This window comes from Saccostrea echinata, unplaced genomic scaffold (genome assembly GCF_033153115.1).
Source record: "Saccostrea echinata isolate AGI-Se365-2 ecotype Australia unplaced genomic scaffold, CSIRO_AGI_Sech_v1 ptg000022l, whole genome shotgun sequence".
In the NCBI taxonomy this organism is placed as follows: Eukaryota; Metazoa; Mollusca; class Bivalvia; order Ostreida; family Ostreidae; genus Saccostrea; species Saccostrea echinata.
The window spans coordinates 2,030,856-2,058,811 of NW_026889771.1; the positions used below are offsets into that span (position 1 = coordinate 2,030,856).

Sequence of the window (27,956 nt, forward strand, 5' to 3'; positions counted from 1 at the left end):
TTTGCTTTTTTTGTACAGAAGCAATGCAATGATCCCTATGTCTACTATTACTGCACTATGAAAGAAAAAACCTACGTTAATGATCAATTGATCTTTGAGATATCCCATTTCTTTGCTCTGAAAATAATACATGTATTCAGAGTTTTGCAGTCCTACAAAAATCGCGGGATTTTCCGACTTGTACCATGAAAATGTCCGAGAATTCAGATTTAGTCATATGAGGGAAAAAGCTAGTAATTGGAACTCCCAGCAGAAGAAGAACAATTGTTTTTAGTTAAACAGTTATAATGACACTTTAATCCCACATATACACAAAATAACATTTATATAACATATAATCATTATCTACTTTCAAACAGTCTTATTTTGCACTCTGTACAATAGAATCACGTACGTTAATTGAAAATTCACTTAATGTTCTTTCCTTGTTAGATAATCAGCAGCTAATAATTGTAAACTATGATGAACTTAATTCTTTCTCCAACAAGTTTGGCTAATACTAAGGCACTTTAATATAATCCTTCAAGCAGGACACACACAACGTGTGGTCATTGGTGTTCAGCTCGTTGCTTTGAGGGGGAAGAAACTCCAAATAGTTGTTGTCTGCCGCCGTTTGGCACAAATGGACGGTTCTGAGCATTAGAGGGTGTAATGCTGATTGTAGCATACTGAATCACATGATGATAAAAAATAAAATCCTTGCGACTTTTTTCAAACTTCGCCACCATCAACTTTTTGATAAACTTTTCCTTCTCTATACCTAATGTCTGACCTCTCGGGTTGCCTGACCTCGTCGTCATCTGACGGGTCAGAGGTCACCGCCTGAGTATAGCTAGGAGAACGTCGTATATTGTTATCAGGTTTGAGGTTATCCAGATCTGTATTTTCAGTGGAGTCGGGGGGTTTATCATTTGCTTCACTGTCTTTCCATCCTATTGGTAAAGGATCAGAAGTAGCGGCAGTCTCATTACGCCTTGAAATTAATGCATTTAAATTCCTTTCGCGTCTGAAACAAAAGAAACGTTATTTTTACCCTTTACTATTATAAAATATGCCTTTCTAGTGTAAGCAAACTAGGCTATTTATCATTCTTTTGAAATGGTTCATAATATTACCTTTACTTTCTAGAATAAAACTTACCTTAACTCCTTTGTAAGTTTTTCGACCTTTAACAAGGCTATATCCAATTCATGTCTAACCTTCCAAAGCTGGGTTTCACATATAGGGTTTTTGCACTTGTGTTTCTTTTTTAAATCTATGGCTTCCATAATTGTTTGCTCAAATGTTAATGATTTTCCCATGCTCTGAAACAAGTTGGACGATATTTGATAAACAAAGATATATGATAAAGATTATTTCTTATGCTAAAAAGTATATTAATTTTATCAAAAACATATAGAAAATAAAAATAATGAAAAAACAACCATATATCTTTTGATGCAAACTTACCAGACTGACAAGAGCACAGCATCCACACTTATCGTACTTTTTCAAATATTTTCGGCCGAACCGGAAATACAGGTGCTCCATCACTAGAAGTAATCCTCCTAACACAATTCCGGAAGCTAACAGGATAAAAGCGCTGGTGAAATTTAGCTCGCGCAGCCTCTGACTGGATTGTCCAATCCGCTGCTTGGAATAACATGGACCCGACAACCAATACTTCCGGAGTCTTTCGAGTTCACCTAAATCATAAAGCATATCTCTTTACTTTTTAAATACAGTATGAAACGAATAAATCACTACTGCATTGCAAATGACTCAAAATAGTCTATCACATGTAACTAGTGTTGATTACTCGCACATAAATCATCAACATGATTTTACCGTCATCTTGCAATTCTAAAATTAGTTCGTCCAGTTCCTCTTTGAGCTCTGTTTGGCCCTTGGGAAAGGCCACTGCATATCCAGACATGGCGTATGGCTTACCAACCAACATCAACCGACAGTTTTTATCGATGCCTACTTGGTATTGTAAAGGGGTGAAGTCATAGATAAAGGCTTGAATTTCTCTGTAATAAATAGATACATTTACTATTTTAACCTGGTATTTAAAATGGTTATTAAAGGAAAATTCCATATTGCTACAGGTAAGATGCAGCCAATGTTATGTCAAATTGTAATTTTGTGTCAATTTGGTTGACAAAATTTCCTCATGACAGCTTCAAACCCGAGATCAATCACCAGTTTACATTTGCAAAAAAGATTTATTCTTTGAGAAAAGAAAAACAAAACAATCGAATAAAAAACATTAAACAAAACACTTGTATCAAAATTTCTAATGGGAGATTCGAATTATACTTTGTTTCAGGAATCTCGTTTATGTGTATGCGTATAAAATTGGAACAAATGTGAACTAACTTTACGTAACCGGAAGTTTATCAATGTTTAAAGAACTCAAGGTAACGAAAGATACAATGTAACACTTCTTGTTCATGTGAAAATTACTGCCAGGGATACATCAATAAATATCAGCAGGGAGACGTCATTTTTTTCCTTCCATTGTCTTAGAACAAACAATTTAGTTAAGCTACATGATCAAAGACTTTGGAAGTTTGAAATAGTTACAGAGGGATGAGACAGTTTGTTATGTCTGTTTCAAAACACCTTCGTTTGAAACAAACACAACCGACTAAAAGCCGTTAACATGCCAAAAATATTAATTATAGAGAAACAGTGTTCATAACCGAAGTTAAATTAAAGCTGTGCTGATGAAAAGATCTAAGCTGAGCCAGCGTATGATGCATTATAAGACACCGCTGTAACAGGGTGGTCTGATATTTATACATTGTCTAAATGATTACAATAGTTTTTCCAAGAATACATGTATTTACATCTACTGAATATTATCTCCTTTATTTCTTACGAAAACCATTGCCGTTAATCATCACTAAACAGCATTAAGCATATAACCTGTACAGATCTAGATATCTTGAGCAGTGGCTGTTCCATCAATAAAACGTACAAAGACGGTACTGTACATATCATTAATAGTTATACCCAACTAGTATTTTCATCTACTAAATCCTACTTTAAATGATTATTTGTACAGATATAAGTATAAACAATAAAATGTCTTTCTTTGTTTGTTAGTACGGCAATTAACGTTGCAGCTTTTGCAGAAAAAAATTACATAACCCACTTACGCGGGTAATGCATTTTTTCTGCAACAGCTGCAACGTTAATTCCCGTACTAACAACCAAAGAAAGCATTTTATTGTTTAAATAAATCAACTTTAATGCAAGGAATTATGATTTAAAAAAAAAAAAGAGAAACCAATTTAGTTCACCAGTAAATCATTTTCTCTCAAAGGACCATGTCTGGAGTTTCAAACTGCATCTATTGAAGAATACAACTTTTCAACAAATTTTATACAATAAGTTGTAAAGAATGCATGTTCAAATCCTCTAATCACGTGACCCTTACCCTTTTCTCAGGAGATCAATGGCTTCTTTCACAGACCGAGTATTATACTGTAGCATGTATTTGAACATGGCGGGATGGTTCACGCGCAGGTTTTCCTCTGTGCTGCTGTTAAACACAGTCCCAAACTTGAAAGGTGGCTGATGTTTAAGAGGGGAATTCAACTGCAATTTGAGAACTTTATAACAGCTTATGGAGGTACTTCATATTGTTCAAAACATTGATGTCTTTATACGGATTACTTTTATCATTCTTTCATACAAGTACATGTGTACCCGTGTAAGGTTGCACGGTAATGCTAGGCTCAATTGAATTTTGAAAAGGCTTTAATAATATATAAATATTAGAATATTTAACCATGAAGACTTGTTTCCTTCATAATAATTTTACATAAAAAACAACTTCCATAGATTTGTATAAGAGAAGGAAAATCACCAACCCGCCAATCCGTGATACCCTCTAGATCATAGAACGTGTTTTTGGTGATCATGAAGGCCGCCAGGTTCGCTGTGTAGCTGGCGAGGAACACTAGAGCGAACAGTGCCCAGACATTTCCCATGAAACGGGCCGACACACCACGTGGATTATCAGCTGACACTGAGGCGCCAAAAAGCATGGCCCACATCAACCAAAAAGAGCGGAAAAGGGAAAAGGAATGCTCTTGGAAAATAAATTGAAATAATATATCATAATATGTAAAAAGTTTGCTTTATTGGTATCAATTAACTCATAGTTTAGTAAAGTACTATGATTACAGTAACAAGTAATGTAGCTGCAGAACTGTAGCTCTCCGAAAAAAAATATAGACAGACAGTAGAGCTAAAGTGCCAATCATACAAAAAAAACCCTGTATATATTTTATATTGCACACAAAAAGTTGATTCTGGATTCATTTTTTTCCAAATTTTTTTACCTCATCTATACAAAAGCTTGATTTTAAAAATCCTTAAACTATAACTTCTTTCGTGGTTGACATCTGCACAAAGCGCATTGAACTGAAGTGTCTTGATACCCAAAAATGACAGTTTATATATGCAAAATTTTCGATGATCTCAATTTCAGACCCAGGAGGGCTACTAATAACGGTTATGGGGAATGTTTTGTTGTGGAAGTAGTAACAGAACTGTCAGGAAAACACGAATAGTAATATTTGAGATGGCAGCTTGAATATACGGAGAAATAAATCGAGAAACAGCGCACTTGTTGTACGCAATAAATACACACTTTTCTAATGGGTGGTAGGGTAGCTCTCTGATCGCCCATCCCAATATCTTTTTAGACAACTGATCTGCAGCTAGGACTGTTACTCTGTATTTAGCTTAAATATTTGAAATAGATTTGTAAGCTTAAAAAACCAGAACTGAAAACCAATTTTGATAATTTAACGATATTGGAAAGAATTATTGCGAGACATTCGAGGAACCTCCATTTCTCTCGATCTAGCCTTTTTACAAAATATTTACCTTTCATCTGCAAGAAACGAAAGTTTCAAGTATAAATTTTACATACAACAGAGAAAACTCCAAGTTAAAACACTTAGGAAAGAGACAATATTTTACATCAATTTTGATTTAGACAGGGGATTTGAATGATGTCATTATATATCAACTTATTACATTAAAAAATGCAGACTTCTGTGTAACATGATGAGCCCAGAGACAGAAAACAACAGATGACCTTACCCGAAATTGACATAAATTTACCTGGTAGTTACCTCGCATTGGAGTCCTCCCTTGATCTAAGCCCCGGGGACTCAGCCATTCAAAGATAAAAATAGACGCCCCTACAGAGTGGACGCTGATGAAGAGAATGAGACACCACGCCCCGTAATCATAAGGCTCTGTCCACGAAAATAAAGTCAATCAAGGTGATGAAAGAATTTTGCGTAGATTTAAACATGTTCAAGTGGAAGTGCTATCATGTCATTCTATTTTAATATCATTACTTTGACAAAATTTTTCCTGAGAAAAACTCTTACATTTTAGAAAATACAAAATAATACACAAAAAAATCTTGAAATTTGGATATCCTTAATGCTGCTACAAAGTTTGTCTTCTTAACTTTAAAATCATTCTCCATAACTCGTATCCATACGTCAATTTATTTTACCTTATACACTAAAAAAACTTTTTGGCATTGGCTTACCCAGAATTGCGTAAGCTGAGATGGTGTCATTTCGCAGATAAACGATAATTGACGTCCCTGTTTCCAAATATGGAACTGTGAATTCTACAGCTTCAGATCTGCTGGGTGTTATTTGGAGTGACGTCAGAGCCATGTCGGCCCCGCCCTCTTGGAGTATCCTAATTAGACCGTTCCACTGACCAGTTTTCTGTAAGTTTTTACAACCTTTATTGATGATGAAGGATTTATCCCCAAATGAACATGCAATGTCAAATTGTGGGATGGCAGTATTATATAAACAAGAGGCCCAAGGGCCTTAACGGTCACCTGAGTATAATACAACAATTTAGAAGTTAAATACACCGATAGATGAAGCTTTGTTGCCCTAAAGCAAGAGAAGTAGGAAGATCAGGATCAATAAAATAATTAGTCTAGTATTCAGTATCAACTCATATATTAAGTTCTATCACCATGCAGACTATTAACAAATTATGAGTGCTTCTGTACTATTTTAAAACCCATATTAAGACCTCTAGCATTGACCTCTCTTATGGTCTTTGAAGAACTTTTAATCAGATAAGTTATTTTTGTTTCATTTTTATTTATCTATTAATTACAGGTCTACCTGATTATTAAAACTAAGAAAATACTTTTTGAATTTTATGATAAACATTCTTGCATAATTATCTTATTCTATCCTTTCAAATAAATTATTTACAGTGATTAATTATCAAAGGTGAATGGAAAAGGGGAATAACTTCTCTCAGTAGAATACAAATCAATAGAGCCCTGCCCAGGACAAGAATGCTTAGACCAATGGTCCAGATGTTTAAAAATCTGGTAGAGATATGCTTACTCATATCATTTAAACTTTTACTCAGTTTTCTTGCGATATGCCCAGAAGCAGAGAAGAATTTCACAGGTACAATGCATTTTCACTACAGATTCAACAAAGCCTTACCCTAATACCAGAACCCAAGACCAAGGGTCAACAAATTTACAAATTTGGAAGAGTTACCCTCATCATCATAACTATGGACTTCAAAGAATTAACACTTTTCCACTATATTATCAAAAGCCCCCCCCCCCCCTCGTTATGCCAGAACCCCTGACCCTAGGACCACAAGATTTAAAAATTCTGTTCGAAGCTCCCATTTTCATCATAGCTAAGCAATTTATTTATCAGCTCAACGCTAAGGAGCAGACAGGATAAATTAATAGAATTAATGCTTTTTCACTATATAATCAATAGAGCCCCCCCCCTTCCTCAAGAACCCCAAAAACTGAGGCCATATATTTAAAAATTTTGGAAGAGGCATCCTTGCCTATCATAATCATGCACTTAGTTTGTTTAAATAATCTCCAGTAGCAGAGAAGAAGATTTTCAAAGAATCAATGCATTTTCACTATATAATCAATGGAGCCCCGTCCTAACACCAGAACCCCCGATCCTGGGGCCATGAAATTCACAATTTTTGAAAAGGCATCCTTGTGCATCATAATCATGCACTTAGTTTGTTTAAATAATCTCCAGTAGCAGAGAAGAAGATTTTCAAAGAATCAATGCATTTTCACTATATAATCAATAGAGCCCCGCCCTAATACCAGAACCCCTGACCCTGGGGCCATGAAATTCATAATTTTTTAAAAGGCATCCTTATGCATCATAACCGTGCACTTAGTTTGTTTGAATAATACCCAGGAGCAGAAAAGAAGATTTTCAAAGAATTAATGCATTTTCACTATATAATCAATAGAGCCACGTCCTAACATCAGAACCCCTGACCCAGGGCCCATGGCTTTCATAATTCTGGAAGAGGCCCACCTCCTCATCATAACTATGTACTTAGTTTATCACCTTAATGCCCAGGGGCAGAGGAGAAGATTTTCAAAGAATTAATGCATTTTCACTATATAGTCGATAGAGCCCCGCCCTAACACCAGAACCCCTGACCCTGGGGCCATGAAATTCACAATTTTGGAAGAGGCTCTCTTGCTCATCATAACTATGTACTTAGTTACTTTATTTAATACCCAGGAGCAGAGAAGAAGATTTTCAAAGAATTAATGCATTTTCACTACATAATCAATAGAGCCCCGCCCTAACACCAGAACCCCTGACCCTGGGGCCATGAAATTCACAATTTTGGTAGAAGCACTCTTGCTCATCATAACTATGTACTTAGTTACTTTATTTAATACCCAGGAGCAGAGAAGAAGATTTTCAAAGAATTAATGCACTTTCACTATATGATCTATATAGCTCCACCCTGGGGCCAGAACCCCTGACCCTGGGGCCATGAATTTCACAATTTTGGAAGAGGCACTTGTGCTCATCATAACTATGTACTTAGTTACTTTATTTAATACCCAGGAGCAGAGAAGAAGATTTTCAAAGAATTAATGCATTTTCACTATATAATCAATAGAGCCCTGCCCTAACACCAGAACCCCTGACCCTGGGGCCATGAAATTCACAATTTTGGAAGAGGCTCTCTTGCTCTTCACAACCATGTACTTAGTTACTTTATTTAATACCCAGGAGCAGAGAAGAAGATTTTCAAAGAAATAATGCACTTTCACTATATGATCTATATAGCCCCACCCTAGCACCAGAACCCCTGACCCTGGGGCCATGAATTTCACAATTTTGGTAGAGGGCTCAATGCTTATTACAATGATGCCAACAGTTTGACTGCTTGATGTCCTGGAGTAAAGAAGAAGATTTTTAAAGATTGCATTATTTTTGGTGGTTTTAGCCCCACCCCTCAGGCCCCAGGGGGGCAGGGACCATGAAATTCACAATTTTTGTTCCCCTTCACCCATAGATGCTATATGCCAAATTTGGTTAAAATTGGTTAAGCGGTTTCAGAGAAGAAGCTAAAAATGTTCAAATGTTAACACACGACGCACGCCGACGGACGAGAACGGATAGCAATAGGTCACCTGAGTGACTCAGGTGACCTAAAAAGCATATCATTATACTTATACAGATAAAGTACATGTATGCTGTCTTTCATGAATACAAAGAGGAGTGAACATAAAGGATTGTTAATAGCAATTTCTCATTTCTCGAAGCAACATTGTCTACAACTTTTCAGTTTATCGTAACAGATTAATAAAACCCAGTTTGTAATTATGTTTACTATAGCTAAACATCAATACACACCAATAAAACAAGCCGAACAAGAAATACAAGATAGAGATATAATGTTAGAAACAGCCTCTCTTGAATTTGTTTTGATACTTTTGTAATTTGTTTTGACAGATTCGTTTTCTTGAAAGTAGGGAAGGCCCTCTTTACTGTGAATTGTTTATAAACTTTGAAAGTCCCAGAAATTGTTTCTGAGATTGGATGATCTTAAGTTTTGTATAATAGTGGCGTTTTTCTCATCCCATAAGAATGTAAACAGAATTGCATTCTCTATTTCTTTCCCTTATTTTCTGGTACACATTTTTATATTTTAGAGAATTTTCAAAACGCAAATGACTTGTACAACCAAAACAAAATCAGTGGTAAGATGTGACAGGGTTAATATATTCGAGACCACATATTTTTTCAAAAATAAAATCAATTATATAATATTTTCTGTTAGCCAGTCATTAAACCTTTGCCTTCTGCTCACTACAGGAGATTAAATTAGGAACATGAACAAGATGAGTGTTTTCAATCAAGAAGTCTTGCATCAGAGTGTTGTAAAATGGTCATAAAAATAGTTCGATGGTGTAAAAACAATAATTTTGATGAATCCCAAAGCAGTTACACGTTAAACGAGAATTATAAAAATTACCTGGTCGAAAGTACATATTGCAAGAGGATATAACTTTCTTATGAACAATCTCCTATTGGATAATAAAATAATGATATCTATGCAAAACTTCATTAATTCAATATCACGTCAATAAAGAGACCAATGCAAGGGCCACAACATTCATCTTAATGCCAATGTAGAAAAATGAAAGTCTTATTGTTGCGATCAACTTATCAAATTCTATGATTTCAACGTCACAATTTTAATTTACATTACAACAAAACTTAATGCACGGATTATATTCTTGTTTTCACAGAAATTTATATAATTCTGTGCGAAATTTTGAAATTTTTAAAGATGTTTTTATTCATTCAAATGTAAAAAAAAACTTTATCCTTTGCTGTTTCCTTACTCTTAATTGTCCCGTGGACCATTATTTCAACAAATCTTAATGTACACTTTATTGGAATGCTTGCATATCTACTGGTGTTTTCTTTACCACCCAATTGCTCTTGATTTTTTTAAATAAAAATTCTCATCTATATTTTCTAATCAAAATTAATGATAACCTACTGTGGCGCCATCCTAACCCACATTTAACTTGAAGAAATTTAAATCTGCAAGTTATACATGGTGATGATTGCATATCAATTTTGTTATTCGATTACCTTTCAGTTTTTGGGAAGCTCGTCTTTTCCTACATGTATACATGTAAATATTTTGACCCCCATTTGTGCCCAACCAGCGTATGGGGGATAATTTGAACTACTTTGAATCTAGACTCAATAAGGAAGCTTTTATCTATGTTTTATTTTCTATAACCTAGAAAGTTTTTAGAATATTTTTGAAGACACTACCTTATTTTTCACAACTTCTTAATCTTCTCGTCTTCACTTGAAAAAAGACAAGGGCTTATTTGACTAAACTTAAATGCCCCCCCCCCCCCCCACCCAAGGATGTTAAATGTATACATAAGTATATGTTGCAAGTTTAGTTGATATTTATTTGTCTACTGATCAGCTTTGGAAAGGTGATAATATGAAATATACATGTACATACTTTCATCTGCTGGAAAAAAACTTTGATCAAAAGCTCACTTGAGCCTCTTTCTTGGGTGAACTTAAAATGGTTGGTTTTGTAAAGACTTGGCTGCAGTCAATTAACAATTTATATTGTTTTCATTGCTTAAAAAGGTTTGAGGTACGCCTACAACCCAATCTCATTCAATAAAGTTATTGAAAAAAAAAATCACATTATTTTTTTTCAATACTTTTGTTTAGATTCAATGCATTTTTAATTCAATTTAAATGTTATTTTTGAAAAATAAAAACAAAAGATCAAACGGATGGTGATAACTAGGGCGCTGCAAGGCGGAGCATCCTCGCAAAAGAACATATCGATCCCGATATAAATTACTACTTGACGCACTCACTCACCCACACACACATACATACACATACAAGTCCCCTCTAATTTTATTGCAAGGGGGTAATAATTTCTTTAACAAAATATTGATAACTTTGATCAATATACACCAAAACAAATCAAGAACACCAATTGATTTTTTCGCATTTATGTGAATTTTCATTGTTTAAAAAGATATTTCTGATTTACAAATGGCACTGTTTTCCTATTTTATATCAAAATATAACAATGTTTTTCTTTTTAAAAGCATGCAAGAAAGTTGTACTGAAAAGGAAACAACTGTCATATTTATTTACACGTTAATCAGATAATAAGTTCTTATTGTTAAAATTTTCAACTAGATACATGTACCAAAGGTTTTTACGTCTCTATGGAGGATATACTTGTTACAAGTAGATCATGCTTACTTTTTAATTCATATATTCGGACAAACTGACGAGAATTCATTCGACATACAGGCTTACCTGGTTCTTAACTCCACACGTACGATCTTGGACTTCAAACAGGTCATAGTCAAACTCTAGGCGTGTTCTAAAGATCTCCAGTAGGTCTATACTGAGGCCGGCACAGCACCATTGTATGGTTCCATTAACTACTGTGGGGTCGTCGCCACTGTTGAATAGTGTCAAAATAAAATAATTTGCTTTAGATATCCAAACTGAAGAAACACTTTAATAAATTCATTACCAGTCTGATATTAAAGAAATTCATGAAGAATGGAAGTCATTTTTTTTTTTTTACAAAACGCGGTTTTTCGACCCCCAATTGCCCCTCCCCCCAAAGATGAAAAGATGAGTTAGTGTGACAGATGGACATACTGGGACAAAAAAAAATACATTGTACTACAGTAAAACTGTCTAATCCGACACCTTTGTAATCTATTTCAAAGTGAACTCTGACCTTTTATTTTGAATTCCCAAATTGTTATTTTCTATGCTTTTTACACTGTACAATCTGTGACCCTGTCTATTCCGATATTCCGACACAAATTTTCTCTCCCAGTGCATGTCGGATTAGACAGGTTTCATTGTACAATGTAGTACCCAAACTATCTTTCCAAAAAGTGGGTATACGAGTATTCAATTTCAAGGCACTCTCAGAAAGTCCAAGAATTCAGATGTGAACTCGGTAAAAAAAAAATCTGTCACGTTTTCAGAGATTCCCTGTTATAATTTCTAAGGCATGACATAGAAATGCCTGTGTAAAAGAATTTCAAAAATCTTATTTTTTTTAAAACAAAGTCTAACAATAGCGATGTTCCAGTTATTCCGTCATGCACCAACACTGATAACGGTAATAATAATAACATTGTGTTTGACATGCCAAAATCATTTCGTTAATTCTGGGTTTAAAGAGTAGAACCTATTACTTACTGTAAAGTTTTATTGTACATTATTCTACACGATACGGCGGGAGGATTACAGGTCCCCTTCTCGTTCCTCTTTGTGTACATAACATAGGGCTCCTCCTCCAGAGTGGCTATAGAGAAGTACCTCCGCTCAGGTCTCCCGCGGGGAGGGATTTTCTTGTCCCCCGGCCATGTGATCCCTTTCAACTCTAGTTTAGGAGTGAGGGTGCGATTATCTGCATACCAACTTCCGATCTTTCGAAAAACAAACCCGTTGATAACGTATTATTCATATTCTTAGCACAATAGCATGTATATAATATGTAACCATATTAATTGTTAGCACAATAACGTGTATATTAATTGTACGATTGCTAAAAACAACTTAAATTAGATATAAAAAGGAGAGAAAAAATCGTTGCTGTCTTCTGCTTGTCTAGGAGGAATGACATATCAATTAGAATAAATAAAATACATTTTCTAATCAATCATCTTGTGAAAAAGAAATGCATTCTCCAAAAAAAAAAAACCTAAACAAAATTTTTTTTTAATACAAATAGAGTTGATTAAATATTTCTCTCGGAGAATAATGGCCTCCTTGCCATCCCTCTTGGCTAATGGTAAATCCTATGCCTAGCGTACCTGATGCTTTATTTTAACAATGACATGCTGTACCTCTCGCCACACATTGCTGAACCCCTCCAGTTGTACATTAAGAATGTTTAGTTCCACATTCCGACTCAAGCCGTTTTCGTCATAGCTGACAAGAGTTCCCCCTCGTGTGTTTTCATAGGTTTTCATCAAGCTGAGATTAAAAGGGCAAGTTAAAAGATTTAAAATGTATCCATGAAGATGCTGGAAAATAATTTTGAAATAAGCTTTCAAATTTGACTGAAGTTTTAATTTCAGAAAAAAATGTTATGGTTAGTTTATATTCTTCGAATCCAAAAACTTTAACAGAGCATTTGTTTTCGCTTATAATCAGAATAGTTAAATAACTCACAATTATATAAATACAGAATGTATTATAAGGATCATACTTATAAAAAAAAGTTATACAGAAAAGTATTTTTATTTCAAGAGATACCAATATGATAATCATGTGGCTTTGATTTCAATTCAAATGTCAAACTTTAAAAAAAAATGAAAACATCGAATGGATTATCTTTGTTCACAGATATGTTAACTTTAACAGTTTAAGGATATCCGCTCCTTAGCAAGGAAAGACAACTCTTACAAATATCATTTAATTAAAAAAGGCTCAAAATGAAGATTGAAATTGAAATCTTCTCATGCAAAGATTTTAATTTCATGCATCTAAATATGATTCAGGGTTCTTTGAAGTCTCACAAACGGTCTTTTAATAAGTTGACATTTGTACCCCATAAAAGTACAAAAATGAATACATTTTTAGAGGAATCGAATTTCCTTTAATGCAACCTTAAACACCAATATTTATTTGCTTGATATGAAATTGAAAGTGATCTCTGATATCTTGCAATGATAGTACAAGCTTATTACTCTACATATTATATAACAATTTCAGTCAATAGAAGAACTGAAATACACTATATTAAGTATAAAGAAAAACATGTAATTTTCTCCGATTGTCTGGATATCTATTGTTTCTATTCTAAGATATATTTGTTGATCAATTTTCAATTAGAAAATGAATAGCTGGTGCTTTAATTCGCGTTTCTTAGAAAATGTACTTGAGATTTGATAATTTTTTTTCTATATAGTATCATTAACTATAATTATGAACTTTGAAGAAATACCACGGGTTAATACAGCCTTTTGCTTTGTGAATTTAGAGACATTTTTGTGAACATTTTCAATTACTTAACTGCCGATTTTCAGAACCTGAGAATCGGACTACCTTAAACCAAGAGACTTTGCTTTCCTATTTTACCACGAAATTTAACGGTAATTTCCTTTTAAAATTCACGGAAGAAAGTTGTGCCGAAGAGGAAATATCTTAATATTTCTTGTGAATTGCAGATTCACCAACCTTTGGAATTTTTAAACATTCAAAATAAAGTCTTTCGGTTGATTTTTTTTTTTTTTTTGGTTGCAAATGGTGAATTTTATTTATTTATTTTTTTCAGATAATCATTATAATGACAGTTTATTTCATAACTTGTCATTAGTTTAAAAGGAATTAAATATTTTTTTCCTTATTGAATTAAAAAAAAAACCGAAATACACAGAGGTCTTTCAATCAGAAATGGTACTTCAAAAACAGCTGCGACCACATAGGAGATTGGTTGCGGAAATAAAGCGTGCGCTTACAGAATTAGAAGGAGATTAACCCAAAACATGTCAAATACATTGGACAACATTTAGTAATAAAGGTTGACTACCTGTCGAGGAAACACGCGATCGGCAGCGAAGATTTTGGTTCGTTATCATCCAGAGACTAGCGCCAAGTATTCAGAACGCCCCTTGATGATATCGCATTCTACCTGAACTTTAAATCGGAACGGATTTCGACTGTAATATTTGCACAAAGTCTGATTTCAAACCTCTGTGTGTGTGTGTTTTTTTTTTTTTTTTTTTTTTTTTTTTTTTTTTTTTTTTTATACATTATATTGCTTTTATATGAGTCATTAAAATATTTAAAAAAAATTTCGAATATTTTTCATACAAAAATCCTATAACTTATTGTTTACTTGTATAATTCATGTCCAGCGTCCCAGGGTGAAGCAGGGACGGAAGTATTGCATGTGAAATCCGGTTGAAGGACACGCCCTCTCAGTTTCTGCAATGCTCCCACCCAGGTGGCCACGCCCACCTCTACAGCTCTTCTGTAGACAGAATCTGCATAGTTACTGTCTGTTGTCACGTAACTCACACCTGGAATACATTTTCATCTGTGTAACAAGTTTTCACCACATTATGTTTGGAATGCTTTGATTTCTTACAGTCATTTAAACCATGAACGCACATATAAGCATTACTTTCATGAAGTTTAATAAAATCTTGTTAAAAACACGTTTCCTGTGATCCCCTTCTGGAACCCTTATACATATGTATAATATAAATATATATTCAAAATATCTACCTATTGTTCCCAGTGGATAAGACCTGGAAGCTCTCTTTGTGGGAATTCCGATACTCTGTGATGTCACAATCCATAAATATTTGTATGTAGTTAAACCAGCCTCTGCAGCGGCGTCCAAGAGGGTTTTCGCCTGACCTGAACTTTAAAATTTGATTTACATGTACACAAGCAATTAAAGTACAAGTATTAAAAAAAAACTGGTGAATGATAAATATTCAAAGAAGATGTGTTTAGGAAACACTGAGGCCCTCGTATGGCAGCTCATGGCAAAGGTTAAAGTTTCTCAAATGCAAGTCAAACTCCACGGTTTAGAGATTAAAAATGTTAGTGCCAAAAGAAAGTTCTTGTCACAAGGAAAACACCTGTGAAATATGAAAGCCCTAGCACCAACCGTTCAAGTTATGGCCAAGGTTATTTTTTTCAAACGTAGGTCAAACTCAAAGCTAGGTCAAAGTAAGAAGATCAAACTTGTTGGTACCTTAGAGAAGACCTTGTCACAAGGAATACACCTGTGAAATACAAACTCCAACTATACAAGACTTATGGCCAAAGTTAAAGTTTTTAAAAATTGATCAAACTCCAAGGTCAAGGTCAAAAGGCAAACAATATTTATACCCTAATAAATACTATAATGTCTTATCACAAGAAATAGACATGTGAAGTATTAAAGCCCTAGCATCCACCGTTCAAAAAAGTTATGGCCAAGGTTAAAAGTGTGGTAAAATTTTGCAAAAATGGGTCAAACTCCAAGGTCAAGAGGTCAAATATGTTGGTACTAAAGAAAGGTCTTGTCCCAAGTAATATACATGTGAAATATGAAAGACATAGCTCCAATCAACCAAAAGATGGGCACGGTTAAAGTTTTTGCGGACAGACAGACGGACGGACAGAACAAAAACTATATGACCCACGAATCTTCGATAACGGGGTTATAACAAGATTGGTATCTGCTCACAAATACCAGATCACAGGTTTCTGTTCTTATACTGGATAAACTGAGCATCCTAATAACCATTAATTACCTATGTACATTGTGACAGAAACATGTTGATATTTATAAATGAATGTTTAATAAAAATATATCTGAAATGAAAAATCAGATTATGCAACTTAAGTATTTGTTTTGAAACGTTTAGGTCATTTATATCATCTTGAAGACTCTACAAATCGTCATGAGTTTAGTAAAATAAATCCAACAGATGAGACAGTGCTCGTTAAGCACGTTGTTTGCAGATGTTCTTATCTGAAATTTTTTTTTGTGAAGCCATCTATTTTCCACCATCATGGCATCGTTTAAATAAAGCAAAAATTACCAAAAAGCAAGCATTTATCACCTGCTGCTGGTGAAAAAAGGGGTGCTGTTCAATCAATAAGAATTACAAAATGGTATCAGATAACAGGTTAACACTAATAAAAACAAATGGAGGAAATCCTGGTGAAGTAAAAAATGTGCTCACTTGAAAATATGCATCTTCATCTGTGTTTATCATGAACAATGTGTGAGGGCTTTAATATATACAGATGAATTCAACGTATGAAAGATTAGAAATTTTGATGAAGAACGATCAGTACCCTCTTTTCTCTTCCAAATACGACATATCGTCTGAAGTTTTTGCGGATATAAATGACATATCTCTCAATTCTTATTACTTCGTAGATTCTACATAAAATCAATTCATTTTTTGAATACATTTAGAAAGCCCATGACTTTTTAGGAAGAAAACCCAGTTTTAATTTGGATTTAAACTTAATAACTGGCATACAGACATTATAGATTTACATGTATTTGATTTACTAGTTATCTGAATTCAGTGGAAAGTCACTTTTAAAAAATCATTTTATATTGTTGAATTATTTGTCACAACTCAGTAAAGCGTCATAATACATGTATATTGGATCTTTTAAATATATTTATCATTATTATTTAACGCATTTAGCTTTCCCGTTTAATAAAGCTAGCAATATTGCGCCTCTAGAAATACTAACTAAAATTGAAAAAAGGAAAAAATGCTTTTTTTATTCCAATGAATAATCGAATTTCTATGGATACAAATGCACACAGATCATCTATGTATTCAATAATGTAATATCACGAGGTGTCGGAATACAATAAAAATGTACCAAGTGAGTGATATCCACTGGATACAGGGGACATGTGATAAATATATTTATTATATGATTGAATAATTCCTATCTCTTTGATTGGCTGAGATCCAACAATGTAAAAAAAAAAAAAACAAAAAAAAAAAAAAAAAAAAAAAAAAAACAAACAAACAAAACAAAACAAAACAAACAAACAAACTACGTTATGTTCACCTGCATGTAACCTTCCAGGTGATTATAAGGATTTAATTTCTCTACATTGGTCTGGAAATAAATCGGGAAATTCTAAATAAATAACAATAGTTTTGGAAAGCTATTTCACTTGCTACCGACTTCCACTCAGGTGAACATAACATTAGCGAATATATAATTGTGGGGGGGGGGGGGGGGGAGGGGACCCCTCCCCCTCCAACACTCTTATTCTGAACGTAAATTTTTACTTTTCATTTAGACTATAAATATTCATTGAAAGGCTGGTCCTCCACTAATGGACCTTCGGGCTCGGTGAATATTGTACTCCTCAGGTGTCTAAATCATCGTATTGACCTCAAAAACAGCAATAATTGTATAATACTGAACTCTCTATAGACTGAATCTTTTTGTACAAAAAGCTTACACAGCGAAAAATAGTCTGGAAATAATGGATTCAATCTAGAAGAAACGGACGAAAGTAGATTTTTTGGAGGTAGCTAACAGTTATGTATATAGCTACTGATATTGATCTCAGTAACAGTATGTCCCACGTGGTTTTATTACGTTACGTCAGCGTCAGCCATAATTAAATCATTCCCGGGATAAAACATCAAGTACAAAAAATGACTTCCACAAGCACTGCAGCTATTCTAACGCTTTGTTTTATTAATGATCTTTTGTTGTATTTTTTTCCCCAAGATATCTGCACCATAAGAATAGAAATCTGACTTTAATTATTACTGGAGAGCCACAAATTTGAAATTTAAAATAGAAAATGCAGTTAAGAAGTGTGAGGTATTCCGAAACGAAACGAAGTGCAGTAAATAAGATGTATGTTTTAATTTACTCTTTGTAGCCGTTTATATTAAAAACAGCATGGAATATTTTTTTTTTAAAAAAACTTATTCACAAGTTAACCTTCAATCTCCAAATTTGCCAAACACCTTTAGACAAATTTAATTTGCTTAAAAGATAAAAATTACTAATGAACAAATTTACTGTGGCGTCAGGCAGGTTCGATCGTCGGTGGCCAGATAGCTTACTTGGTCGAGCACCTGACGAGTAAACGGATTCTTAACAGGATATTTTCCAATTAAGAATTCAGTTAAACAAGGTTGTCCGACATCGTCTTTGTTATATGTTTTATCTGCAGAGCCATTAAGTCATATTATACAACAAAATGAATTAATAAAGGATTCTCCAGTTTCAATGTTTGATAAAAGAGGGTAAATAGATGGTACAAAACTGGCTGTTTGTAATAAAAACTTAATTTTTGAAGTTTGAATTGTTTTTGTTTTTTGTTGTTGTTTGTTTGTTTGTTTGTTTTTTTTTTGTTTTGGTTTTTTTTTTTGTTTAATTTTTTTTTTTTTTTTTTTTTTGGGGGGGGGGGGTTGTATGGAAACACAACTGGTTCCAAAATAAATTTTCAGAAGTCTGATATTATGTGCATAGGAAATGGAAATATTTTTAACATAAACAAATATTACTGAATATTTTTCAAACAAATGTCATGAAAATAATTGGTATTTATTTTGGTAAAAATCATATAGAATATGAATATTGAGCTGTGGAGATCAAGTGCAAAAAAAATCAAATAGACATTGATCGATTCAAGGAAGAACTACTAGTATTGTAGCCAATTGCTTTCTTAATGGCTAAATTATGGTACACGTTGACGGTTATTTCAATCTCTCAGTGGGCAAGAAAAATATTCAAAAATAGTAATTGTAATTTTATCTGGAATTTTGGTGCACACTTAGTTTAATATACATGTAAACCTATAATATGCGATAAACATTGTGATGGAAATTCCTTTAACTAAACTGACTAATGATGCTTTTTTATTTATTTTTTGACTGTGTTTGTAAAATTTTTAATTTGATTTTATACAACTGAAAGTGATGCATTTACTGATTATTAATAAAAGATTTTTTTTCTTTTAAAAAAAGGATACCTGATTAGTGTTTTGGCACCATGCAGGGTTCGAATCTGGTCTAGTTCGTCGCATTTTCTCCCTTACTTTTACATTATTTTTCCAAAACAGAATAAAACTTCGTGCCCCCTAAGGTTTTTTGTGCCTATTTCAATTACAGGCCTTCGAAATATATCCAAAGGTTTTCGCAAAGAATTGTATCTTTCTTTCAATATATTGCGATGAAGAGACTGAATGAAATGTATGGAGATAACGAACAGTATTCAAGCTCAAAAGTCCTCCAAACAATACAAATTTTGGAGCAGAGGTGGGATCAGGTGCCATGGAGGAGTGAGCATCCCATGAAGACCGGTCACACCCGCCGTGTGCTCCTTGTCATCATCGGGTAATAACGGAAAAATCTGTCGACAATTCAGTGTGTTAATAATGGCCTAACAATTAGTATGAAAAACGTCAGTCAGCATTTGACTTAATGAAAAATTATATTTGCTGACAAGGTCATGGACCATAGAACTTACGAAATGACGACTTTAAACGAGACTGCTGATATTCTTGTTTCATCAACTTGTTTGTCAATAACTTACCACGTTTTAGAAATTGTTCATACGTAGAGCACGCTCTTGCGTATCGAATCAACTGAGAGATATAAACCCCGTATGCAAGTGATGAAGGTATATTGCTGCGTAAGTAAGGGAAATTGACGATTGAAAAGTTAAAGTCATCACGTTTATCACAAAGTTTGGTTGTTAGATTACCATTAACGTCTTTTTCTCGTAAAATATCCAAATATGAAACAGATGTGTAAGATTCTGTGGTATCTTTTATTTCAAGCTCATTGGGATATATCGTATCGACATACGAATGGAAATAACCATTGTTAACTGACAATACGTCGTCGATATATCTAAATGTCGAGTTGAAGGCCACAGCAAGTGTTTTCTTCTTTTCACGATTTTGAACAAATTCTGCTTCATATGAATACAAAATAGGTCTGCTTATAATGGGGCGCAATTGGTACCTATAAAAATTTCCAATAGATTATTGGAAGACCTGGTCTCCAAAACCACATAGATATTGTCAATCAGAAACTCAAGCATCTTTTTAATATCAACTTCAGAGTACTTGTGTGTACAATCAGAATGTTTTTTAACAAAATAATTTTTGCAAATGACCAATTACAAGGTAAGTAAATTTACGAGTTCCATTTTTATTGAAAAAGCAAAATGAATATATCTTTTTAATACTATCTATTTAGCCATAATAAGTTGGTTCTGTATAAACATATGGATATATAATTGCATATTTATACAGCAATAAAAAGGCTATGATATAATTACACGGAGTACTGACTACTGTACATAATATTGTGTTCTGCTGTGAGGTGGAGATGTTTAGTAAGATAAATATTGTTGTACTGATAATATAATGAGAAGTTCCCTGAATACAGCATCATACTTACTGTAATAAGAAAATCCTGGTGTCTTTCGGGGTTTGTGTTCTGAAGAAGTGGACGGCCTTCTGAGTCATGACGTCATATGAATCATTGTCATCGTACTCAAATATGATCTCTTTCATAATTTTGAACCTGAATTGAAACATTTGACTGATGCAGATTCAGATAAAAAATATTATTATAATATTTTGAAAAGTATGGTTGAAAACATAACTAGAACTTAAAGACAGCAGATATACATTTACCTGTTTATTGTTTATGATTTGTTGTTATAAAAGAAGAAAGTTTTTTTCTTTAAATCTATATACACGATTAAAGATCTCCTTAAAAAGTAATAAAATTGAAAGAATATTGCACAGTCTCGTTTTCAAAACCTAAACTGGCCGCTGAGGATGTTGACGTCATTATTCTTTTTTACAAGTGTCCTTAAAGCTGCAGTAAAGTCAAAATTGTTGTCTTCCGTCGTGGATACCACAGTGAAATGTGTCCAGTTGAAGGTCATCATAAACTTGAGCATAGCCTGGGCCTGGTGGTAAAGGGTGGGGGCCAACTGCAGGACCATCCTGTTTTGGGGGTTCTACAAAGGGACAATTTTTATTAATCTTATAACTGAGGGCTCGTAAATTTCTTTCAAAAGGGTTTTGAAATTACGTGATTAGATTACATGAATTTTTAACCTGACTTAATTCTTTTGAATGAATTAATTGATTTCCTTATGAAATGTATATGAAGTAATTCAGATGACATCTACTTGAAACAATCTTTCACTGAGAAGCAGTTTTCTTACAGGTTAGTAATCTTCTTTAGTTACAAGTAGTTTAAAAATATTGTCAATAAAAAAGATGGGAAAATGTTATGTTAAATTTCTTAACGGTTAGGCTCTGCCTAATTAAGTCCGTACTCTTAAAAAAATTACCAGATTTATACATCTCTTCCTTTACACTGTGTCAAGATCTCATTTTGTTAGGGTTTAATCTATGAAATTTGGATGATAAATTTGACATAAATGAAATCGCTACGCTAAATCTCATTGGAACTCCAGCTTAACGATCAGCTGAATAGAAGTGTCTCAGTTCTGATTAATGATCCTTGAGGCGCTTCTTAACGAGTCCATGATAAATGTTTTTATCTTACATACACTTTATGTATTAACGAACTTCAGTAGAGCGTTTACTGCAGAAATGCAAAACAGGTACAGTAATTTATATATATGTATATGCATGTACAAGATCATACAGAAGAACACCAGGTACATGTATTTTTTTAATGAAACATATACGTATATCCAAAGACACAAGTAGTAATGTATTTACACTAACATTTATTTATTTAATTAATTATTCTATTTTTATTTTCTTTATAAAGTTTCACTGACTGTACATAGTACATAGACTGAAAGAACATAGAGACTACCGCTGAAATTATTGGTTAAAATTATAGTTCTGAAAATAAAGAGAACTCATATCTTAAAATATATGAAATTCGTAGAAAGTACCATTTTTTATTATTAGCTATAAAACGTTTCAAATATGATTAAAATTATAATTTAATGACTTACAAATGGAAATATATTGAAAGACGGTGTCTTAATTCTTACATACAACAAAGAAAGACAAAAATATTATATCCAGTAAGTATAGCTAAATTAGAAAATACACATGATATATACCAGGATAGTTACAACATACACCAAAGAAAACGACTCAAGTTCTGAAGAAAACAGTCTAAGATTTTTTTTTAAAAGTATAAGTTTCAGTACTTTCAGGACTTTGATAAGTGACGGTTTGACTCGACAAATTTTATTGTGCTATTAGGTCTATATCAACTCATTGTGGTACCAAAGGCCAATTTTGTCCCGTAAATTGTAAATTAAAGAATTATAAAATGGTATATTTTTCTGCAAAAGCTTGATTGCACGATTATTTTATTAATGAAGTCTAAAATACGAGGTAAATTGCATATAACTACACATTATTATTGATAAAAAGCTTGACATTAATACTTTTGGACAGAATCCCAAGCTCTCTATCTGAGGCAGCCAAAACAAATCATATAATTCTGAGGGAGAGGGTATTAACTTCTCTGACATTCTGTCACATTCCGGATTCTGGCTCTCACAAACACATAGATAAAGGCCAATCTGTCAAAAAGTGCAGAAAGTCGCACCTAGAAGTAGCCCTCCTTTGATATCTATAAAATGGTGAAATGTTATCTTTATGTTTCCTCGACCTCAAACTCCATCCATAAAGGCGCGTTCTGTGATATGACCCTGGGATATTGAGTGTTGCACGTATTAGTCTGAGAGGGTGAAAAAGCCATCTCTCTCCTCATTTTTACAAAGCAATTTTTTCAGCAACTCCCAATATATATCATAAGCAACACAAAGGAGGATAAGATATCAAAGAAAATATTTAATGGTTTTCCTTTGTTGTCTGTTTTGTTACAGAGAGATTTTTCTGTATAAAAAATTCTCGTTAACATTCAAAGACATGAAGCTAATAATCGTAGTTATGCTAATAAAGTGTGCATGTTGTTGCAATCATGAATAAAATAAGCTTCTTTGTTTATTTTCACCTACATGTGAAGATATAGTTTAAAGGTTAAGGATGCACATACACCAAACTAATCATAAGAAAATTTGAAGTTTTGTTGCTGGGAACCCTAACGATTCCATTCTGTGATTGAAACTCCGCCGCAGTAGATAATGAGAGGAAAACAGTGAACTAATTATGCACACAGAATGAACCACTGATAGTTAATTATGATGTATGGGTTTTACTATTCAACTTAACACAAAAACACGGGGTGTAGCATGACTTAATATCCCCCATTATTAAGTCTGTGAAAGTTCAAAAGTTTAATGCTTCACATTGCTGTACATTGTTGTATACTACATGCCTTTACTAGCAAGTTACGCATTCAGAGTGTTTCGACTCTGGTTATATTCATCCAGATCTGAAGGTTAACGTGTACCACGATTAAATAATTTCAGCAGAGACAAAGTTTTGTCTTGTCAGTTAGTTTTTAGCATTTAAGAGACGCAAAACCTCCTTGTTTCTTTAACAACATCAGTTGTTTTGGGATTGGAATGGATACTCTTCTGACGACACCTATCTGCGGAATATAAATGGTAACAAAAAAGATCATCAAATGGAATAAAACATTTGACAGTCCACATAAAACCGAAAAGGTTGTACATAATAATTACCCCGGAAAACAATTGCAACATATCAAAATTCTCCAGGCGTGAGCAGCTCTCAGCAGGTGCTCACCTCCCGTAATAAGATAGTGTAAATGTTCATTAATAATTTCAGTATACCACGGGCATCCGTGTGGCGTGATAAAAGCGATATTTCCCATTAAATCACTTTCTCGTCATTCATAAGAAGCATTCCCTGTTGACCAGTTTAAAGGTTTATCCTAAGACAACAGTTATACAGCCAACTACAGCCAATTATTAACTTCTGAAGCTAGCAGATTTTAATTAACCATCACACCTTGACAGCGTCGCAAAGAATTGTCATCTTCTCTATTTAAATGAATGAGCAGAATAGGAAATCGCCCTCAAGATATAGTCCAGAAATTTTATTGTTGTTTGATGAATTTTGTTGGGGAAAAAATAAGTAGCGATGTCCTTTTTAACATGATTTCTCCATAGTTAATCGGATCTATACAATAAGTTCAAAGATGGTTAAATGAATTTTCCTTTACCCATAAACTTGATTATTTAATATGAATTATATTATATAGGTGTAGCAAACTAACACCTTTAGATTTATTTATTGTTTTTTCACTGTTAATTAAGTTTGAGAGAGAGAGAGAGAGAGAGAGAGAGAGAGAGAGAGAGAGAGAGAGAGAGAGCTACACTGCTATTGTAAATACATCAATATGTGAAACAAATAGAACATGCTTCCTATATCTTAATTCATTTATCACCTTTGACGTTATTTTGAGACCATTGAAGTAATGACAAAATAGAGTAAGAGAAATACAAACTTTAAAGGAGATGGGCGAACAAGGCGTGCAGAATGCCTATAGCTTCAGATATATAAAAATCATACTCAATTTGTGAATTTAGTGTTTAGGGTAAAGTTCATATTATTGAAATTTATGAAATTTTCATAAACAAAACTTTTCTGAGGGAAATTTTCTCGGCAAAAATTACTCTATTATTTAAGAAAATGTGGAATTCTTGGGGTTCGAACCCTACCAATAAAAATCCCGAGTATCATTTTCCTTTGAGACTTGCATATGGACTTCAAGTATTTCTGGAATAAACTTTCAAAAAGGAAGCAAAGATCCACTTATATGAAATGTGTTATAATATGAGAAATGATCCTTTTTGCTCTCTTTGGTGTGTGTATGCTATTTCACAGACAAATAAATTCAACCCTTGCGAGATTTGTGCAAATTGTGGAGATTTACATGCATACATAAAGTATACTTAAATGTTCGATGAAATATCAAAGAAAATTAAGATTTAATTTTTCACCGTCATATTATTTTGTCGCACCATAGGCATTTCGCCCTCCTTGTTCGCCCATCTTCTTTGTTCTAAAACTACCAAGTGTTATCCTCCAAAGAAAATCTCCGCATTGAACAAAATTCTGACAGAGATAGTTGATCCCTATATGGAACTCAAGAAATTTGATACACTCTACTCACACAAAAACTTAAGACTATACGGTGACAGGTTAATGTATAGGATTTAGTGCTCTGGAGAACTCTCAGCTACAAGTAAGAACAAAGCCAACCTCGGTGGAGGTTTTACTGTCAGTTTACGAATTCCCTTGTGTTATATTTCACCGGCTTCTTGCTGCTGGGTTTATTTAATACCTCATAAGGCTGCTAGAGTTTCTCAAATGTGAAAACGACGCCATGTTATGATGTGCGTGATTTGGTATAATAAAAACGTGCTTTTGGAATACAAATGTAGTAACAAAATGAACGTTCTGTAAAATATCCTTCTTCTTATGATACATAAATGAAATTTTGGGTGTGAAATTGAACATTCAAAATCAATTTGTATTTTTCTCGAGGGACTTTTTTTACAATTACGAAAATCATCAGAAGAACAATATTGATACTTCGCGTAATGGAGAGATGGAAAAGTCCTGCAATTTATTGGTTTTAAAGTACTGAAGTTAATACTCATTGCAAATCACTAATAAAATAGCGACACTGTGCAGTTTAATTTTAAGATATGCAATATATGAAGTCATGTATATATATATATATATATATATATATATATATATATATATATATATATATATATATATATATATATATATATATATATATATATATAATTTGTACGATTTTGGAAAACCGTTGACTAACTTCACTCTGGCTAGTTTCTGAACATAGCTTAAAATCCATTCATTTCTCATCAGTTATTCAAAAGTACCAACTGAATTGAGTGTGAATGACAGAAAACGCATGGCATTGAAAACCCGGATCACAGATCAATGGGAGCATTTAACGGAATGACATCGCCATGTCTCCGACATTGTCATGTAATCGTTCAACGAGACAAGCTGGTCCTGTATCGAACAAAGTAAATCAAATTTGGTATGCATTAAACGGTTCGCAGTCTCTCAATGTTTATCAAACGGATTTGTTTCGCAAAGTTTTAAAAGAAAGTTTCCTGAAAAAAATCGCCATAATACTGATGATATGCCATGTTTATAGAAAGCAACCTTACTTGATTTTATCAATACTTTTTTTTTCCTGATAACAGTTCTGCATCTCATTTTAAGGAGACCAGAAGATAAAGGAAGAGAATATTATTCAAAGATAGAAGACTATTGAATATATAAAGGATCGCCGATTTTCACTAGATTATGAGCCATTCTCTCTTTAATTCTTACTTTTTGTTTTTAAAATTCAATCTCAATATTTAATGTTAAATCTAAAAATGAATGTAAAAACATCAATGACAGAATCGGCGACCTCTTTTTTCAAAAACATTCGCAAGAAGGAAAGAAAACCAAGAATACGATGTATACAAATACATAAATTCATGCATCTTTCACTGTACATTACCGATCCATCACCGCTGTCTTGTAGTTTAGTTGTCTGCATATTTGAAAATCATTTACCATTAAGTTAGACATCTATCATAAAAACGGAGATGCTCAGCTTTAAAATAAAGTGGAAAGTTACAAGCTTTGTAATAACTAACTCAAAATCATCTATGTAAGCATAATTCTTGATAGGCAAACAAAGCATGCAAATTTGGCTGGTGTGAAATTAAATGATTCTCTATGTCGCGTTCTTGTTAGTGATGAATATGAACTTAATGTTAGATTTTCAATAAATGGGAAGAAGAGAATATTACCTCTAGCGCCCCCACATAATCCGGATCAAACGAAAGGACCGGAAGTCCAAGACTAGTTGCTAAACCTAGAATGTAATCCTTAGATTTTTCCGCTTTTCTGGTGACACTCAGGTGAACTAAAGCATTCACATTCTTTTTAAACACGGTTTCACAGAAAATTTCTAGAATCTCGCTCGGATTACTGTTCTCCAGTTTTATAATTCTTGGAAATGGAGAGTACATTCTTCTGATGGATCTCATGATACCGAACAAATTTCTATTATTAATGGATTTGACGACTTTATCTACATCCGGCAGAATGATGTCAAGTTCTGCTCTTGGAGCCCTTTGACAATTCGCAGTCCAAATAAAAAACTTTAAAATTATAACACAAAATATTCCACTTTTTAAAGCCACACACTTTGACGAATCCTTTTCCATGATTTATATTTTCACCAGTGTTACTTCCCAAAACAAAAATGTAGCAGTATATCTTTTCTTTAAACCATAGATACCCGTCAATATTTTTTCAACACGGCGATGCCATCAAGCGAGCATGTGCCCATCTCCAGCGCCTGGTAGCTATTAACGGTGGTTGATGATAGAGTGCACACCTATTCATTAGACCCTGACTTCAGATCACATCTAGTCCTGGTAGATACGGCTCATCTGCAATTACATCAGAATTCACAAAAAACAATACATATAGCGTCACTGTGCTATGATGCTTCAGTCAGTAAAACCAACATTTCATCGTCAGTTATATAAACCTAGGTTTCCAAGAAACTCATCCCTTGTGCCTAAGATTGCGTCTTC

The 27,956-nt window shown here is 33.6% G+C and overlaps 1 protein-coding gene across 2 annotated transcripts; it reads right to left on the bottom strand.

Annotated features, from left to right (window-relative positions):
* Nucleotides 1-30: 30 nt before the first annotated feature.
* On the bottom strand, nucleotides 31-27,956 carry LOC133190211 (glutamate receptor ionotropic, NMDA 2B-like). Of its 2 annotated transcripts, XM_061325712.1 has the most exons (17): nucleotides 27,162-27,956; nucleotides 26,867-26,899; nucleotides 21,193-21,395; nucleotides 20,825-20,950; nucleotides 15,138-15,277; nucleotides 14,746-14,929; nucleotides 12,749-12,878; nucleotides 12,099-12,328; nucleotides 11,190-11,337; nucleotides 5,570-5,756; nucleotides 5,139-5,264; nucleotides 3,864-4,084; nucleotides 3,428-3,588; nucleotides 1,828-2,012; nucleotides 1,450-1,685; nucleotides 1,141-1,304; nucleotides 31-1,006 (listed from the first exon to the last, which is right to left on the bottom strand). In XM_061325712.1, the coding sequence occupies exons 1-17, from the start codon at nucleotides 27,579-27,581 to the stop codon at nucleotides 712-714; spliced, it is 3,189 nt and encodes a 1,062-aa protein (XP_061181696.1). In that variant the 5' UTR covers nucleotides 27,582-27,956; the 3' UTR covers nucleotides 31-711. The 2 variants fall into 2 exon arrangements, with proteins under 2 accessions (XP_061181696.1, XP_061181697.1); XM_061325713.1 differs by lacking the exon at nucleotides 26,867-26,899 and having other exon boundaries at nucleotides 33-1,006; nucleotides 27,162-27,955.